Source organism: Oryctolagus cuniculus, chromosome 17 (genome assembly GCF_051225735.1).
Source record: "Oryctolagus cuniculus isolate XC-2025 breed Fujian yellow rabbit chromosome 17, ASM5122573v1, whole genome shotgun sequence".
NCBI lineage: Eukaryota > Metazoa > Chordata > Mammalia > Lagomorpha > Leporidae > Oryctolagus > Oryctolagus cuniculus.
The window spans coordinates 33,537,432-33,554,999 of NC_142883.1; the positions used below are offsets into that span (position 1 = coordinate 33,537,432).

Consider the following 17,568-nt stretch of genomic DNA (forward strand, 5'->3'; position numbering starts at 1 on the left):
TTACTCTGATAGCTTTATCCATACAATGAAATATTAGTCAAAAAAGGAATAAAGTACTAATATGTGGATAAAATGTGAAAACATAAGTGAAAGAAGCAAGACACAAAAAGGCACATATTGTCTGATCCCATTTACATAAAATGTTCAAAACACTTTTACAGAGACAAAAACCAAGTTAGTGTTTGCCAGGGGCTGGGGTAGGAGCAGAATGGGTAGAGACTGCTAAGGATACAAGGTTTATTTTGGGGCTAGTTGGGGAGTGCTGATGATTACACAAGCTTGTGAGTACAAAACTTACTGAACTGAACATTTTAAAATGGTGATTCTTATGGTATGTGAATTATATATGGAGGGTAAACTTAGTCAAATTATATTGAGATAGACTGGTTGTGAGGAGAGCTGATCAAAAGTTGGAACAAGAGGTGTCTTAGTGACTGTCCATGGGAAAAGGCTTCAGAGTTTACATTATAGCAGGGGCAACCTGGATTGTGAGGGCATAGCTTACTTTTCCAACTACAGTGGGGAGGGGGGGAGGGCAGAGACAGTACACTGTCCATGGTGCTGACATCAAGGGTTTGGGTTCCTGTGTTAATTTCCTCCATGGAAATTCACTTCCCTTCAGAGATTTATCTTACTTCATTGTGGTCCTATGATCAATACCCCTGATGTGTTGGCCCCAGGACAGTCTCAACGATTATGTGGATCTGATGCAATAGTTCACAGACTTTTTAATAACTCCCATTGCTCCTGTGCCCTCAACAGCCTGAGCCCAGCTTCATTTCAAAAATTAAACAAGTTTAATCCCCTGGGGGAATGTCCTTTCTCTGAAGGCCAATCCTATATGTATTCCTGGTCTGAGAGAGGCCAGCAGAAAAGTAGAGCTGCAAGAGAAAGGTGGCCTGGAAGATGGGGGCCTCTAAGTCTCCTTGACCACCTTGGCCTAGAGGTATGTGTTGGCCTCCGTGTCCCCCCACAGTCAACACTGAGAAGGTTCCTGTCAAAGCCAATTGTGAGACAAGCATGGGGTGGAGGAAAGGTATAGGGAAGTCGCAGAGCAAGCATGCTATAGGAATGGGATCTGGCGAGCAGTTGGCTTCATCCAGACCAAAGCCTTTTGTCTGTGCTGGCTTTTGTGTTGGGTGGAATTTAGGACAGAGGTGGGAGGGAGAGCAGAATATAGTCACACACTGTTCTCTCCCCTACCTCCCACACACATACTGCAGCTTCGTCCTATACCTAGGAGAAAATACAACCAGGTCTTACTCTCACACTTCCCACCTCCAGTGTTCCTTTTTAGTCCCCTTCTCTTCCTCTGCCTTTCTCTCTCCTGTCTACTGTTTCTCAGACTCTAAATCTCCATTCCCTCTCTGTTGCTATCCCTCCTCCATATCCTTCCATTTCTTAATCCTGTGTTCAATAGAAACCTTCTACTGCTCCCAGGATGACCTATTAAATTCACTCTAATTTTTTGGAACCCACTTACTCCTTTTCTCCTCCCCTCTTTTTTAGCTTTCAACTTTTGACACAATTCAAAATAAGAAATATTGCCGGAGACCAGCTCCAGCCAGTCCAGGGGCCCCAAGGTGTGAGAGGTGTCAGCACTCGAAGAAATGAGAGACACACTCACAGCAAGGCTGATGGCATGGCTCTGGTTCTCGAGCACCAGAATTTATTTTCATATCATAAGTCAGATAATGATTCTTTTTTCTCACAATAACAAGTCTGTTGTCCATTTTTTTAAATTACAATTTCTTTGATTTTCAAGGGCATATTCAGAGCATGGGTTACAATCACAGGTGCTAGATCACGGGCTTTCCACACAAGCCAAGGCCTGGAGTGTGGTCGAGCTATGCAGAAATTGGCTACACAAGCTAGAATATTTCCTTCCTAAGCTAATCTTTACGAGAAGCCCCAATGTTTAAAGCAGGCCCTTTTTAAAATGTATCCCCTCTTTGCAGTTCTTTCTGTAATTCTAATTTCTTTATTGTACTTATTTAAATGTTCACTAGATCTATTCTACAGTTTTGATATCCTAACCATTGTTAGGATTGTATTTGTAGCATATATCGAATTAAAGCTTTAATAACATTTATCTTTATTCTAGTGGGAAGTATATACCAGGGAGCCTGTTGCTTTTTAATTCTTTTCCATAAACAGCTCAACCTTGCATAAAGCATCACGCCTTCTCCTACACTAGCATTCTGCTTGACTAAAATTCTACAAGGCAATGGACATTTTGGGGATTATGAGACTAAGCGTTCTTCCCTAAAATTAGGAATGCAGCAATCATCAGCAGGACCACCACGAAGCTCTGGCTTTCTTATGCAGAGTGTAGTTCCCAACAAACCTAAAACCACCAAGAGGACCACAGCTGTCCTTCTCACACCTCGCTGTGACCTTGTCAGCCAGCCAAAGTTGCCTTGGCCTTGCCAAAATCTATCTATCTATCTATCTATCTATCTATCTATCTATCTATCTATGTATATATACATATACATATATGTATGTATTAATCCTGTGTGGACTAATTTGCCAGGAGCAAAAACAGATGGGAGACAAGATTGAGTAACAGAAAGGGGTCTGGAATCCACCCATTTCCCCCCTACATATTTATGCCCTTCCTTATATCTCTTTATTTTCTTTCCTGTCTAGATTACCTACTATCTATTCTGTATGCATGTAGGTAGAAGAAGCACTTCCAAGCAAGGTTTGGAAAGAAAGATGCCCATGCTAAGAAAGGTTGGTGGAAAGAAAGGTGTCCACACTAAGATGATGCCTCTAAGTTTGTACATCTGGTGATTCTAGGAATTAGTATTCTTGGATTCCCTTCAACGGTCCTCAAACTGTGCTCCTTCATCCAATGGCTACTCACACAGCGGTCTGTCCCATTCCGGCCCTCCATCCATGATCAAGCAACCAGGCATCTATGAGCAAGACTGTGTAGTACTCAATGTATCGGGCTGTCATGGTGGGAAAATACCAATGCATGGCAAGAGCTAATTATTACTGAACCTTGAAAAAGGGATGGTTAGAATTCTAAACAGGACAGAAGGGCAATCTAGGTGGGGGCAGTTAGCAGAAGAAAGGCACTGAGACCTGAGGAAGCAAGGTTGAAGCCAAGAGTTCTTAGAGATCAGATTCTGGAATCAGACCTGGTGGAATTCCAGCTCTGCTGCTCATTCTCTGTGTGATCTGAAGCAAATGACTTCACTTCTTTAAGGTGAAGTCTGTTTTACTTGGCTACACGGTGGGGAAAATTCATAGTACAGTATTTTAGAAGCATGTGAATAACATGAGAATTAAAGTGTTTAGCACAGTGCCTCGCACCTAGTAAAAATGCAAACATTTAATGGGATAGTGATATTTAATACTATTAAAATCCGAAATGATCACTCCTAAGTAGCAGACGGGTCTGCAAAGGTAGGAGCCAGTTTGTGTGGAAGCCCATCTAAATGTATATTCTTTTCTGCCAATAATGAAGCATGGAAAATGCTTTTTAAAGGATTTATTTATTTATTTGAAAGGCAGAGTTACAGAGAGGCAAAGGCAGAGAGAGACAGAGAGGAAAACAGAGAGAGAGAGAAAGAGAGAAGTCTCCCATCCACTGGTTCACTCCCCAGATGGCCACACAACAGCTGGAGTTGTGCCCATCCAAAGCCAGGAGCCAAGAGCTTCTTCTGGGTATCCCACATGGGTGCAGGGGCCCAAGGACTTGGGCCATCTTCTACTGCTTTCCCAGGCTATAGCAGAGAGCCAGATGGGAAGTGGAGCATCCAGGACTCGAACCGGCACCCATATGGGATGACGGCACTGCAGGCAGCGGCTTTACCTGCTACGCAATAGCGCCGGCCCCGGAAAATGTTTTGAACTAGAGGCAGATGATGTCTTCTAGGAAGTGAAGGTGTGTGCTATGTTGCAGGGTGGATAAAATGCAGCAGAACCTGGAGGCATAAACCCTCTTGAAAACCCATGGTAATAACTCAGCCAGGAGGAACAATTTGGTTAATTTCAAAGGAAGAACGAATATGCCTTGGTGACAATCCATGTTGTGAAGAAGTCCAGCCAGGTGAGGAGACAATAAACAGAAATTGGAGAGCCAGTTCAGAGTTAAGAAGGTGCCAGAGTGATTATGGAATAGTATGGACCGCAGCTTATGGTGCCAGGTAGAGCAGGGATGTGGAGGAGAAGCCCATGGTTGTTGACTGACCATGTAAATGATGCTGGGCACTGTGAAAGAGGGGAGGAGGCAGGTGGATCTGCAGTGGTCCTGGGAATGGACATCTCCTCTCCTCTTGTTCACAAGGGAGCACTCCCTCTTCCCACACTTGCATCTCTCTCCTCCTCAGAGTTCTGAGGTTTCTCCTTCCCAGACGTCTTCCTCAACACACCTGATGTTGTCTCGAGCCCTTGACAGCACTGCTGTGCAGCACTGAGTTTTCCAGCTCTTCTCTTTTTTCCTTTGTTGGTCTCATGGTAATATTTCTTTTGCCTTTTTAAACTAAAAATTTTGACTATTTGTAAAATATGAGAAGTAAAATTTGTAAAGGAGGAAAAATATATCTAACAATCTCACCAACCAGCTATAACCACTGCCAGTAACTGTCTTGACACTTTGATCTTTCATTTCCATCTTTTTCCTTGGCCTTTATAACATATTTAAAAACATTTTTTAACTCTATGAAACAATAACACTACATGGTAAGATAAAACCCAATACAGTGCTGGTGCTGTGGCTCACTAGGCTAATCCTCCGCCTTGCGGCGCCGGCACACCGGGTTCTAGTCCCGGTCGGGGTGCTGGATTCTGTCCTGGTTGCCCCTCTTCCAGGCCAGCTCTCTGCTGTGGCCCGGGAAGGCAGTGGAGGATGGCCCAGGTGCTTGGGCCCTGCACCCCATGGGAGACCAGGATAAGTACCTGGCTCCTGCCATCGCATCAGCGCAGTGCGCCGGCCGCGGCGGCCATTGGAGGGTGAACCAACGGCAAAGGAAGACCTTTCTCTCTGTCTCTCTCTCACTGTCCACTCTGCCTGTCAAAAAAAAAATACAGTTAATCACTAGGATATGTATTTTATTACTAACTAGTATTTCATTACATGGAGGTACTATATTTTATTTAAGTAATATCTTATAGTTGTACATCTATATCACTTCTGGTTTGTCAATATTATGATAATGCTGTGTTGGATATTCTTGAACATAAATTTTAAAAACTAGTCTTTATTTCCTTAAATACCTAAAAGAAGATGTTGGGTCAGACAGTATAATTCAAGGATTTGCTCATATTTTCAAATCAGTTTTTAGATTTACCTATTTTCCTAAACTCTCAATAGTGCTGAGTATTATAAGTCTTAAAAAAAGTTTGTCAATGTGATCATTTAAAAAGCAAATTTACCCTTATTATATTTTAATTTTATTAGATGATTGATGAATTCTAGAAATAAATTTGAATTATTTTTCCACAGATAATAAAAAGCAATGAACACTTTTTGGGGAGAAATTTTGAATCATTCAACATTCTAGAAGTTCGGTGGCATCCTCTTCCACCAGGGCTTGGTGCCTCTCAATTTCTCACAGTCACAATTGGCTCTCAGGAAAGGCTGAGACTTCCAGGTAAATCACTGACAGCAGCGGGAGTGCTGCCTGCACCTGGGAGTGGCGTGTTAGGTCATGGTCATAGGCTTTTTCATTTCTGAATAATTTTTTGTAGGATTTTGTATCTGGCATGTTACAAACAAATTTTATACACAGCAATGAGAATTAAAAAATAACTTGCCTGTGTTCTACATGATATAATTCCTTCATGTGTTATTTTATTTTCAAATTCCTTCCTTTTATCACAATTTATGCAAAGAAAAATACACAAATAACACAAACACATCAGGATCAAAACTAGAGTATATCTGAGACTTTTCTTCTTTATGTTTTCTCATGGAAACATTCACACACCCATGAAGTAGAGAGAGAGGTATAGTGGACTTCACATCTCTCCACATCCTCTACTTTCTACACGATCATCATCTTGCCAGCCAAAATCTTACTCAACAATACTTAAATTTTAAAAATCTTCAAAAAGATTATTTAGGGATATAATAGAAAATTCATATGAAATTTTAAATGTTAAAGAGGAGAGTTCTAGGAAATGCTGCATTTGTCAGGAGCTTCTTTGAGTTATCCCTGCAGATGGCCCATGACAACATATGATGTTGCAGAAGTATTTACGCAGAAAAGTTTGAGAACACAACTAACCACCCAGCTTTGCTACAGCCAAGACCATCTGCTTGCTTTTCTTCTGACTTTGTGATGACAGTTTTTCTACACACACTTCTCTTTTAACAGGGAACCATTTGTGGCCTCTCAAACTTCTGCTGATAGTCTTGCCTTTACACCTCCTAAAATTTATGCACCAGGCAGGTTATGTCTGTGGTCAGAGGTACTTGCTGACATATCCTTTTTTTTATTCATTCATTCATTCATTTGTTAGATTCATAGACTAGATTTATGGAGCCTCTGGTTCATAAGTCATCATATTGGGCACAGCAGGTGTGAAAAGAAATATGAAACCCGTGGACAAGGACAGCATGGTGCGAAGGGAAGAAGTCATACTCATAAATGTCAGTAATGTGACATAGGCTGTGGTTAGAGAGGTAAGTCTATGGGAGTTTGAAAACATATATCCTCATTGGAGGCTTCGCAGTTACCTCTTTGAATAGTACCCAAAAGTGACATTGATCAACTCAATCCTGATCCTCCAAGAGAAAATGATTGCATCTCTGTGACTTTGTTTTGCCTGGTTTTCTCTCTAGGCATGAGGGGAAGAACTCATGGAGATCCAGAACCTCACACAAGTGTCCGAGTTTATCCTCTTAGGGTTCACACATAATCAAGGGCTCCAGAAACTCCTGTTCATGCTGTTCTTATTGGTTTACGTCACCACGGTGGTGGGAAATCTTCTTATCATGGTCACAGTAACTTTGGACCCCCGACTCAACATGCCCATGTATTTTCTTCTCCGCAACCTGGCTGTCATAGACTTCTGCTATTCCACAGTCACCTGCCCAAAGATGCTGGCAGACTTCTTTCGTGAGACCAAGACCATCTCCTACCAGGGCTGCATGGCCCAAATCTTCTTCTTCCACCTCTTGGGAGGCGGGACTGTCTTCTTTCTCTCAGTGATGGCTTATGACCGCTACATAGCCATCTCCCGGCCCCTCCACTATGTCACCATCATGAACACTCGCCTGTGTGTGACACTGGTGGTGGCTGCCTGGGTAGGGGGCTTTGTCCACTCCATTGTCCAGCTGTCTCTGATGCTCCCCTTGCCTTATTGTGGCCCCAACATCCTGGACAACTTCTACTGTGACGTCCCCCAAGTGCTGAGACTGGCCTGCACGGACACTGCCCTCCTGGAGTTCCTCATGATCTCCAACAGTGGGATGCTGGTGCTCATCTGGTTCCTCCTCCTCCTGACCTCCTACGCCGCCATCCTGGTGATGCTGCGCTCCCACTCGGGGCAAGCACGGAGGAAGGCAGCTTCCACCTGCACCACACACATCATCGTGGTGTCTATGATCTTCATCCCCTGTATCTATATCTACTCACGGCCCTTCACGCCCTTCCCTTTGGACAAGGCTGTGTCTGTCAGCTACACGGTATTGACCCCCATGCTCAACCCCATGATCTACACCCTGAGAAACCAGGAGATGCAGGCAGCCATGAGGAGATTAGGAAAGAGCCTAGTGATGTGCCACAAGGAGTGAACTTTTAATAAGTTGATTTAGGGACCAGTGTTGTAGCACATCAGGTTAAAGCTCTGGCTGCAATGCCGACATCCCATATAGGTGCCAGTTTGAGTACCAGCTGCTCTCCTTCTGATCCAGCTCCCTGTTAGTGTGCCTGGGAAAGCAGCAGAGGGTGGCCCAAATCCTTGGGCCCCTGCACCCACATGGCAGACAAGGAAGAAGCTCCTGGCTCCTGGCTTCGGATTGGCTCAGTTCCAGCTACTGTGGCCATTTGGGGAGTGAACCAGTGGATGGAAGACCTCTTTCTCTTTTTGTCTCTACCTCTTTCTAAACTCTTTCAAATGAATAAAATAAATATTTTTTAAAAATAATTTGGCTTTAGGGACCATTGTTGTGGTCAGTGGACATAGCTACCACTTGTGACTCCAGCATTTGTATTGGAGCACTGGGTTGAGTCTTAGATATACTGTTTCCAATACAGCTTTCCGCTAATGTGCCTGGGAAGGAAGTAGAGGATGGCCCAAGAACATGGCCCCTTATGGGAGACCAAAATGGAATTCCAGGCTCCTTTCTTTGGCTTGGCCCATCCACAGCTGTTGTAGCCATTTATGAAGTGAAAGAAGTTCTCTCTCTCTCTCTCTCTCTCTCTCTCTCTCCAAAATTTATTCTGTTCTTTTCAAATAAAAAATTAATTAAATAAATTTTATAAAAGTATATAGTTTAGGGGCCAGAGCTGTGGTATAGCAGGTAAAGCTGTCTCTGCCTCCTGCAGTGAGAGCATCCCATATGTATGCTGATTGGAGTCCCAGCAGTCCCTCTTCCGATCCAGCTCTCTGCTATGGCCTGGGAAAGCAGTAGAAGATGGCCCAAATCCTTAGGCCCCTGTACGCATGTGAGAGACCTGGAGGAAGCTCCTGGCTCCTGGCTTCAGATCAGCACAGCTCTGGCCGTTGCAGCCAATTGTGTACCAGCAGATGGAAGACCTCTCTCTCTCTCTCTCTCTCTCTCTCTCTCTCTGCCTCTCCTCTCTGTGTAACTCTGACTTTCAAATCAATCAATCAATCTTGAAAAAGAAGAAGAAGAAGAGATCATGGAGCTGTGGCTGTCATAATGGGATTAACGGCTTTAGAAGAGCAGGTCGGGAGATCTGAGCTGACAAGCTTCCTGTCTCCTGCCAGACAGTTCTGGCACCTTCAATATGGGCTTCCCAGCTCTGAGAAACATGAGACATACATTTACTTACATTATGATTTTTCCAGTCTTCAAGTATGCTGTTAAGGCAGTAAAATGGTGTAAGACAATGCCACTGTGCTAGTACTAACAGGGAGGTCTTTAAGAAGTGCTTAGCCCATGAGGGCGCCACCTGCTTGAGGCGGCTTCACACAGAGCACTACCCCTCCGGAGAGCCCTGCTGCAGGTGTCATGGCGGAAACACACGGCAGCCCCCACCAGACAAGCAGACCTGCTGCGGTCTTGATCTTGGACTTCTTACATCCAGATCTATGACAAGATAAACTCCTATTATTTGTACATTATCGAACTCCAGGCTTTTGGTTTTTTTGTTTGTTTTTTCAACAGGCAGAGTGGACAGTGAGAGAGAGACAGACAGAAAGGTCTTCCTTTACCGTTGGTTCACCCTCCAATGGCCACTCCGGCCGGCGCGCTGCGGTTGGCGCACCGCACTGATCTGATGGCAGGAGCCAGGTGCTTCCTCCTGGTCTCCCATGCGGGTGCAGGGCCCAAGGACTTGGGCCATCCTCCACTGCACTCGCGGGCCACAGCAGAGAGCTGGCCTGGAAGAGGGGCAACTGGGATGGAATCCGGCGCCCCGACTGGGACTAGAACCCGGTGTGCCGGCGCCGCAGGTGGAGGATTAGCCTATTGAGCCGCGGCGTTGGCCAACTCCAGGCTTTTGTTACAGAAGTACAAAAGGACGAAGGCATAACCCAACCAAGCTTCCTGTGATTTGCATGGTACCATCGAGAGGATGGTATAAATGGTTGGGGATCCCAGCCAGAGAGGACAGGGTCGTGCCCGTTGGATTTCGAAAGCTAGGGCAATGAGTTCCAGGGCTCCCACGTCATGTGTGCTGCTTCTGCCTTCTCTTTGGCTTCCACACCAGAAAGAGAGCTACCTGAAAGCAGGGGCCATGCATTGTTCATCTTCAAATCCTCCCAGCACCTGACTAGCTCCTGACATAGGCATTTCCACTACCGCCTAATGTCAACTTCAGGATCTATTTTTTATTTCTTTCGGCACATTTATTCCCTCATCTCTCTTAGGGAATGTCTCACTTTGTAAAAGTCCCAGGCAATCATTAACATTGGCGAAAGTTGAGATAACACAGGAGTTTTCTGTTCACCTTCCCTCCCAGCAATCCTACCACCCAAGAAATAAGTGGCAGGCCCTACGTGGTTCTTCTCCAAGCCATCGTGACAGCTCAAAGCTCTGAGCCTTTCTCCATGTCTTCTTCTGTTTCTTTTTCACACATTTTCCCATATTACAGCCAGCCTTTGAAAATGAAAGGAGGGAGAAATGGATTTTGTGTTTTATTTGTCCTGTGTGGCCCCTCAGAACAGCTTTCTCCTCTTCCTCATTAAATATCTGATGACGCTCTTCATGTCACCCAATTCATCTCTTCTCTAGATGCGACATCTGCATTCCTTCAACTATACCCACTGTCAGAAGCTTCTCAATCTCTCCTCCTGGTTATCTCATCTATATTCATCCTTATGTAACCACATCCCTCTTATAATGCTGTGCTCACCCTCGGTACAGGTCCACTGCAGCTGTGAATATTTCAGAAAACAATTATCTCCTTTGAAATATTTGTACATAGAATGCTTTTGGCTGCAAGTATCAGAATAACCAAATGACTAGTGCTTATGTAATGAAGACATCATCTCACATAAATAGAAGACTAGAGGAGGAGCAATTTCAGAGCTGGTTGAGTGAGCAGCTCAAACATTTCAAGGCTCTACGTTGACTACCCTGCAATTCCTTGCCTTTCATCTCTATAACAATATGACTGCCAAGGCTCCAGGCACCATATCTTTTTTTTTTAAGCTGAGGACAATGTTTTCCTGGAAGCATGATATCAGAATTATTCTTATCTAACCTGGTTGGCCAGAACTGGGTCATAGGGTCACCCTAGTCTGCAACAGGAAATGGAAAAGTGAGTGTCTGGCTTTCTCAACCCACAGAAAGAGGACTGGGAATAGCACTCAACAGCATCTCCACGTGGGTGTGAGCTCCTGATAGCTGAGGGAAAAAACAAACAAACAAATAAACAAACTCTCCTCGAGAAAATTCTGTCCTGAACCAGGGTCATGAACTCAACAGCCAGGAGCAGCTGCTGGCAGGTTACAGGAATGAGCTGAGTGGTCCCACTCAAAATGAAGGCAAACTGGAGAGTGGCCAGAGGGCAAACCGCATCCCACTCCCGTCCTCTCCCCTGTCCACCCCAGAACTCCAGCCTCAACCTCCTTAGAGAGAAGCCAAGAAGGTCATTTGAGGAACTCCACAGCCCATGACAGACCGCCCCAGGCCATCTCCCCAGACCGGCACTCAAGGATCTTAGACAGTAGCTGAACTGATCATCCTGCGGGAGACCTACACATCCTCCAGCTCTGCTCATGCCAACCTTTCTTCAGTCTCCTGCTAGTGGGCTCATTGTGAATATGAAAGGCTAGCCAGAGACCACCAGGCAGGGGATGAGCATTTCCAATATGGAAGACAGACACGAAAACAAAGCAAAGTGAAGGGGAGAAAAGGAACTTCAAGAAAAGACTTCAAATATCAAAAGAAAAAAAATTAATATATTTTTTGAAAGGCAGAGTTAGAGAGATAAAGAGGCAGAGAGACAGAGAGAGACAGAGATCTGCCATCCTCTGGTTCACTCCCTAGACCGCAAGGACCATGGCTGGGCCAGGCAGAAACCAGGAGCCAGGAGCGGGTCTCCCATGCAGGTGCAGGGTCCCAAGTACTTGGGCCATCCTCCACTGCCATTAGTAGGGAGCTGGATCAGAAGTAGTACAGCTGGGACTAGAACAGTGCCCATGAATATGGGATGCCGGCCTTACAGGTGGTGGCTTAACTTGCTGAATCACAACGCCAGCCTCTTCTAGTCTCTTGTCAATGGTTCTATTTTATTTTTAAAAATTGAAGTTACTATGAATGTTCAGATTGCTTCCTATCTATATGTTAGTACAGTAGAAGAATTATTACAAGCAAAAGATTCTGTGTAAGATGCATACAAGTCATAAAACATTGTGTTATATATGAAAGCTCATGGAGACATCACTCAGTTAGGAATCTGTAGGTCCAGCAATCTGCATCCATCTTTGTTGTTCTCTCCATCACACAAGCCCTGATTCTTCCCCACATGAACCATTCTTGAATTCTGTATTTACCTACACAGTGTTGGATAAAGAAGTCTTATCTCATGAATAAAATATTGTTTCTTTTATTTTTTGAGCTTTATAAAAATATCACATTGAGGAGCCCAGCAGTGTGGAATAGTGGGTAAAGATGCCACCTGCAAAACTGACATCCCTTATGAGTGTCAGTTCAAGAACCTGCTGCTCCACTTCTTTTTTTAACTTTTATTTAATAAATATAAATTTCCAAAGTAAAGCTTATAGATTACAATGGCTTTCCCCCCCATAACTTCCCTCCCACCCGCAACCCTCCCCTCTCCCGCTCCCTCTCCCATTCCATTCACATCAAGATTCAAATTCAATTATCTTTATATACAGAAGATCAATTTAGCATATATTAAGTAAAGATTTCAACAGTTTGCACCCACACAGAAACACAAAGTGTAAAATACTGTTTGAGTACTAGTTATAGCATTAATTTACAATGTACAACACATTAAGGACAGAGATCCTACATGAGGAGTAAGTACAGTGACTCCTGTTGTTGACTTAACAAATTGACACTCTTGTTTATGGCGTCAGTAATCACCCTAGGCTCTTGTCATGAGTTGCCAAGGCTATGGAAGCCTTTTGAGTTTGCCTACTCTGATCTTTAGACAGGGTCATAGTCAAAGTGGAAGTTCCCTCCTCCCTTCAGAGAAAGGTAACTCCTTCTTTGATGGCCCATTCTTTCCACTGGGATCTCACTCACAGAGATCTTTCATTTAGGTCATTTTTTGCCACAGTGTCTTGGCTTTCCATGCCTGAGAAACTCTCATGGGCTTTTTAGCCAGATCCAAATGCCTTAAGGGCTGATTCTGAGGCCAGAGTGCTATTTAGGACATCTGCCATTCTATGAGTCTTCTGTGTATCCTGCTTCCCATGTTGGATCATTCTCTCCCTTTTTTATTATATCAGTTAGTATTTGCGGACATTGGTCTTATTTATGTGATCCCTTTGACTCTTAGTCCTATTATTATGATCAATTGTGAACTGAAATTGATCACTTGGACTAGTGAGATGGCATGATACGTGCCACCTTGATGGGATTTAATTGGAATCCCCTGGCACGTTTCTAACTCTATCATCTGGGACAAGTCTGATTGGCTGCTCCACTTCTGATCCAACTCCCTGCTAATGCACAAGGAAGGTAGCAGATGATGGCCCAAGTCTTTGGGCTCTGAACCCACAAGAAAGACATGAAGGAAATTCCTGGTTCCTGGCTATGGAACAGCCCAGCTCTGACCATTGTGGTGATGCAGGGAGTAAACCAGCTCATGGACAATCTCTTAATCTCTCTCTCTCTCTCTCATCTCTCTCTCTCTAACTCTGCCTTACAAATAAAAAAGGTTTTCTTTCTTTTGTTTTTTGAATCTGCTCCCTCCTTTCTCCTATATTCTCATGAGACTCTCACACTTTACAGAGTGTGAAAACTCAGGATGAGCCAGGGACACGGGCAACGCTGTAGAACCTTAACTGACTTCACTCAGTCTTTTCTGAAACAACAAGGGCTAAGAATAAATGGATGGATGCCACCATTAATATCCAGTCTCAACTCCCAACCTAACCTCCCCCGGGCTGCCAGAGCACCCCGAATTCATCTTTGGGTCATGACCCTCAGAGTGTCCCCCCCTGGCATCTCACATGCAACAGGGAGAAACAGGATTGTGTCCTATAGGAGAAATAGGACCCAACAAGCCTCAGCATCAGCCCTGGCTCCCCGCCACCCTCCTCTCCTATCGCAGCCCTGTGCTCTGGTCCTGCCAAGGAGCTAAGGGTTTCTGGAATGTGCTTTGTACCAGTTCACACCTTCAATCCATTTTTCCCACCAAAAACTCCCTTCCCTCCTCTGCCCACAGCTCGACCTCCCCTTGGTTCAGAGCCATCTCCTCTAGGAGGCTTTCCCTCCCTCCCACACATGGCTAGTTACTGCATCCCTTAATTTCTAAAAGTTACTTTGTACTTAATCTTGGTTTTATGTATTTGAAAGAGAGAAATACAGAAAGAGAAAACTCTTCTATCCACTGGTTCTCTTCCCCAGTGCCTGCAATAGCCAGGGATAGGCCAAGCTGAAGTAAGAACCCGGATCCCTATCTGGGCTTTCCATGTGGATGGAGTTAAGCCATCACCTACCACCTCCTGGGGTGCACAACAGTAGGGAGCTGGAATCAGAAACACAGCTGGGACATGAAGCCAGGCTCCAGCTGGGACACGGGTGCTCTATGTGGCATCTTAACCATGGTGCTAAGTGCTGATCCCAAGGAGATTTGAGCATTCCTCTTGTGGTGCTGTTTTCTCCTGTAGTGTATTCAGTGTTTCTGGGATTTTCTTCCTCATCAGGCCTGAGCTCTTTGAGAGCAGCTCCTGAGTCTTGCTTTGGTACCCAGAGAATTGAGCACACAGGTGTACCAGACATGCCATTTGCTGCTCTCCTATTCGTCAAGGAGGCCGACCTTCACTTTCTTGCAGGGAAATTAGGCACACGTGGCAATTCAAAGATGGCGCCCAAAGGAAGTAAGGTGGGCAGTATCCAAAGTTGTCTACCACCAATCTGATTGCCTGCGCAGCTTCAGGGGAGGTGACAACAACTGATGACGAGTGTACAGACTTGTGACTGGTTCTGTAGAAAATTGCCCCGTAAAATGACCTTTTAAGTAATTGTTTGGTCCTTATGCCCTGCCCCAGTAATCCTGCGGTCTTCTGCTTTAAAAGGCTTTGCTACATGCGCTATAAACTGAGTTCTTGCTTGCTTCACTTGACTCCCCGCTGCATCTGACTGTCTCCAGGATCAGGAGGCAGGGGAACGGGCGAGCGGTGCACATACCTTTCTTCGGACCCAGTCCATCCTCGTTTGGTGGACTAAGACCCTGCATTTTCTCTCATAAACACCTACTTTTCGGCAGATTGAGCTGCTGCCCAAAACGCTGACATCACATATGAGTGTCCTTGGAGTCTCAGTTGCTCTGCTTCCAATTCAGTGCCCTGCTAATGCATCTGGGGAAACAGAGGAAGATGGCTCGAGTGCTTGGACCCAGGCCACCCACATTGGAGGCCCTGATGGAGTTCTAGGATGATGGCTACAGCATGAAGCAGCCCCGGTCAGGTGTCCATTTGGGGAGTGTAGCAGCAGATGGAAGAGGGATCTCTATCCTCTGTCCCCTCTCTCCCTCTCTGTGACTCTCGATTTCAAATAAAGAAGTAAATCTTACACGCACACATACATACATACACACACACACACACACACCCTACTAAAATCCCAAAATAGCACAGTACTCCCCAGCATTAAACTACACTTTAGTCAATCTCTACAGCATATAAATAATGCACAATACCACATTCCTTAACATGTTTTAGGTTAAAACATAAGGAGTCACCAGAAATGAGTTTGGGTGGGCACCTGACAAATGGGAAATGTAGGAAATAGATCAGAGGTCTTTCTGATAGAGAGCTAAATCAGAATCATGAGGAATTGGCCCACGTAACTTAAAATTGCCCAGATTATCATGAGTGAAACTGATAAGATCTATTCTGTCACACAGCATCAACACAAAATATCTTTTTTAGGAAACTTTTATTTAATAAATATAAATTTCAAAAGTACAACTTTTGGATTATAGTGTTTTTCCCCTCCATAACTACCATCCCACACACAAACCATCCCATCTCCTACTCCATCTCCCATCCCATTCTTCATTAAGATTCATTTTTTAATTATCTTTATATACAGAAGATTAATTTAGTATATTCTAAGTAAAGATTTCAACAGATTGCACCCACACAGACACACAAAGTATAAAGTACTGTTTGAAGACTAGTTTTACCATTAATTCGCATGGAACAGCACATTAAGGACAGAGATCCTACATGGGGAGTAAGTGCACAGTGACTCCTGTTGTTGATTTAACAATTGACACTCTTATTTATGATGCCAGTAATCACTGAGGTGTCATGAGCTGCCAAAGCTATGGAAGCCTCTTGAGTTCACAGCCTCTGATCTTATTTAGACAAGGCCATAGTCAAAGTGGAAATTCTCTCCTCCCTTCTGAGAAAGGTACCTCCTTCTTTGATGGCCCATTCTTTCCACTGGGATCTCACTCACAGAGATCTTTCATTTAGGTCATTTTTTGCCACAGTGTCTTGGCTTTCCATGCCTGAGAAACTCTCATGGGCTTTTTAGCCAGATCCAAATACCTTAAGGGCTGATTCTGAGGCCAGAGTGCTATTTAGGACATCTGCCATTCTATGAGTCTGCTGTGCATCCTGCTTCCCATGTTGGATGATTCTCTCCTTTTTAATTCTATCAGGTATTACTAGCAGACACTGGTCTTATTTATGTGATCCCTTTGACACTTAATCCTATCTTTATGATCAGTTATGAACTTAAACTGATCACTTTAACTAGCAAGATGGCATTGGTACATGCCAACTTAATGGGATCTGCAGTCCCATGGCACATTTCTAGCTCTACCATTAGGGTTAAGTCCGAGTGAGCATGTGCTGAAATGTACATCTCCTCCCTCTCTTACTCCCACTCTTATTTTTAACAGGGTTCAATTTTCAGTTAAATTTTAACACCTAAGAATAGTTGTGTGTTAATTAAAGAATTCAACCAATGGTATTAGTAGAAAAAGAAAATGCTAAAAAGAATAAAACAGTAAGCTGTTCCCCAAGAGTCAGTACAAGGGCTGATCAAGTCATGGTTTCTCATAGTGTCAGTTTCACTTCTACAGGTTCCCTTTTAGGTGCTCATTTGTTGTCACAGATCAGGGGAAACATATGATATTTGTCCCTTGGGGACTGGCTTATTTCATTCAGCATGATGTTTTCCAGATTCCTCCATTTTCTTGCAAATAACCAGATTTCTTCTTTTTTTTTTTACTGCTGTATAATATATTATAGAGTACATATCCCATAATTTCTTTATTCAGTCTTCTTTTCATGGGCATTTAGGATGATTCCATGTCTTAGCTATTGTGAATTAAACTGCAATAAACATTGGGGTTAGATAGCTCTTTTATTTGCCAATTTAATTTCCCTTGGATAAATTTTGAGGAGTAGGGTGGCTGGTTTATATGGTAGGATTATATTCAGGTTTCTGAGGAATCTCCAAAATGTCTTCCATAGTGGCTTTACCAGCTAATGCAAGATATCTTAATAAGAGGCTAGCTCTTCCAATGGTCAAACCATTAAATATTAGAATTGTTCCTTACAACTATATCTCTTACATGTGGAAGTCATAGAGCTTCACACAGTGCTTACATGCCATAGAAATGTGGATTTGTTGAATGTAAGTATTTGAAATGAAAAAACTTAGAACAACCTAGACATGCCATGAGGATCACTGAGCTCTCTCTAGGAAATTCCACAGTATTCCACAGTTTAACCAGCCTGCCCAGCTCAAAAACCCAG

The 17,568-nt window shown here is 44.0% G+C and overlaps 1 protein-coding gene across 1 annotated transcript; it reads left to right on the forward strand.

Moving 5' to 3' along the window:
- Window positions 1–6,820: 6,820 nt before the first annotated feature.
- On the forward strand, window positions 6,821–7,830 carry LOC100357165 (olfactory receptor 4D1). Its single transcript, XM_070060032.2, has one exon. The coding sequence runs from the start codon at window positions 6,821–6,823 to the stop codon at window positions 7,754–7,756; it is 936 nt and encodes a 311-aa protein (XP_069916133.2). The 3' UTR covers window positions 7,757–7,830.
- Window positions 7,831–17,568: the final 9,738 nt, after the last annotated feature.

What these genes read in the sequence shown, in the direction of transcription:
- LOC100357165 (XM_070060032.2), top strand. Translation starts at nt 6,821, where the DNA reads ATGGAGATCCAGAACCTCACACAAGTGTCCGAGTTTATCCTCTTAGGG.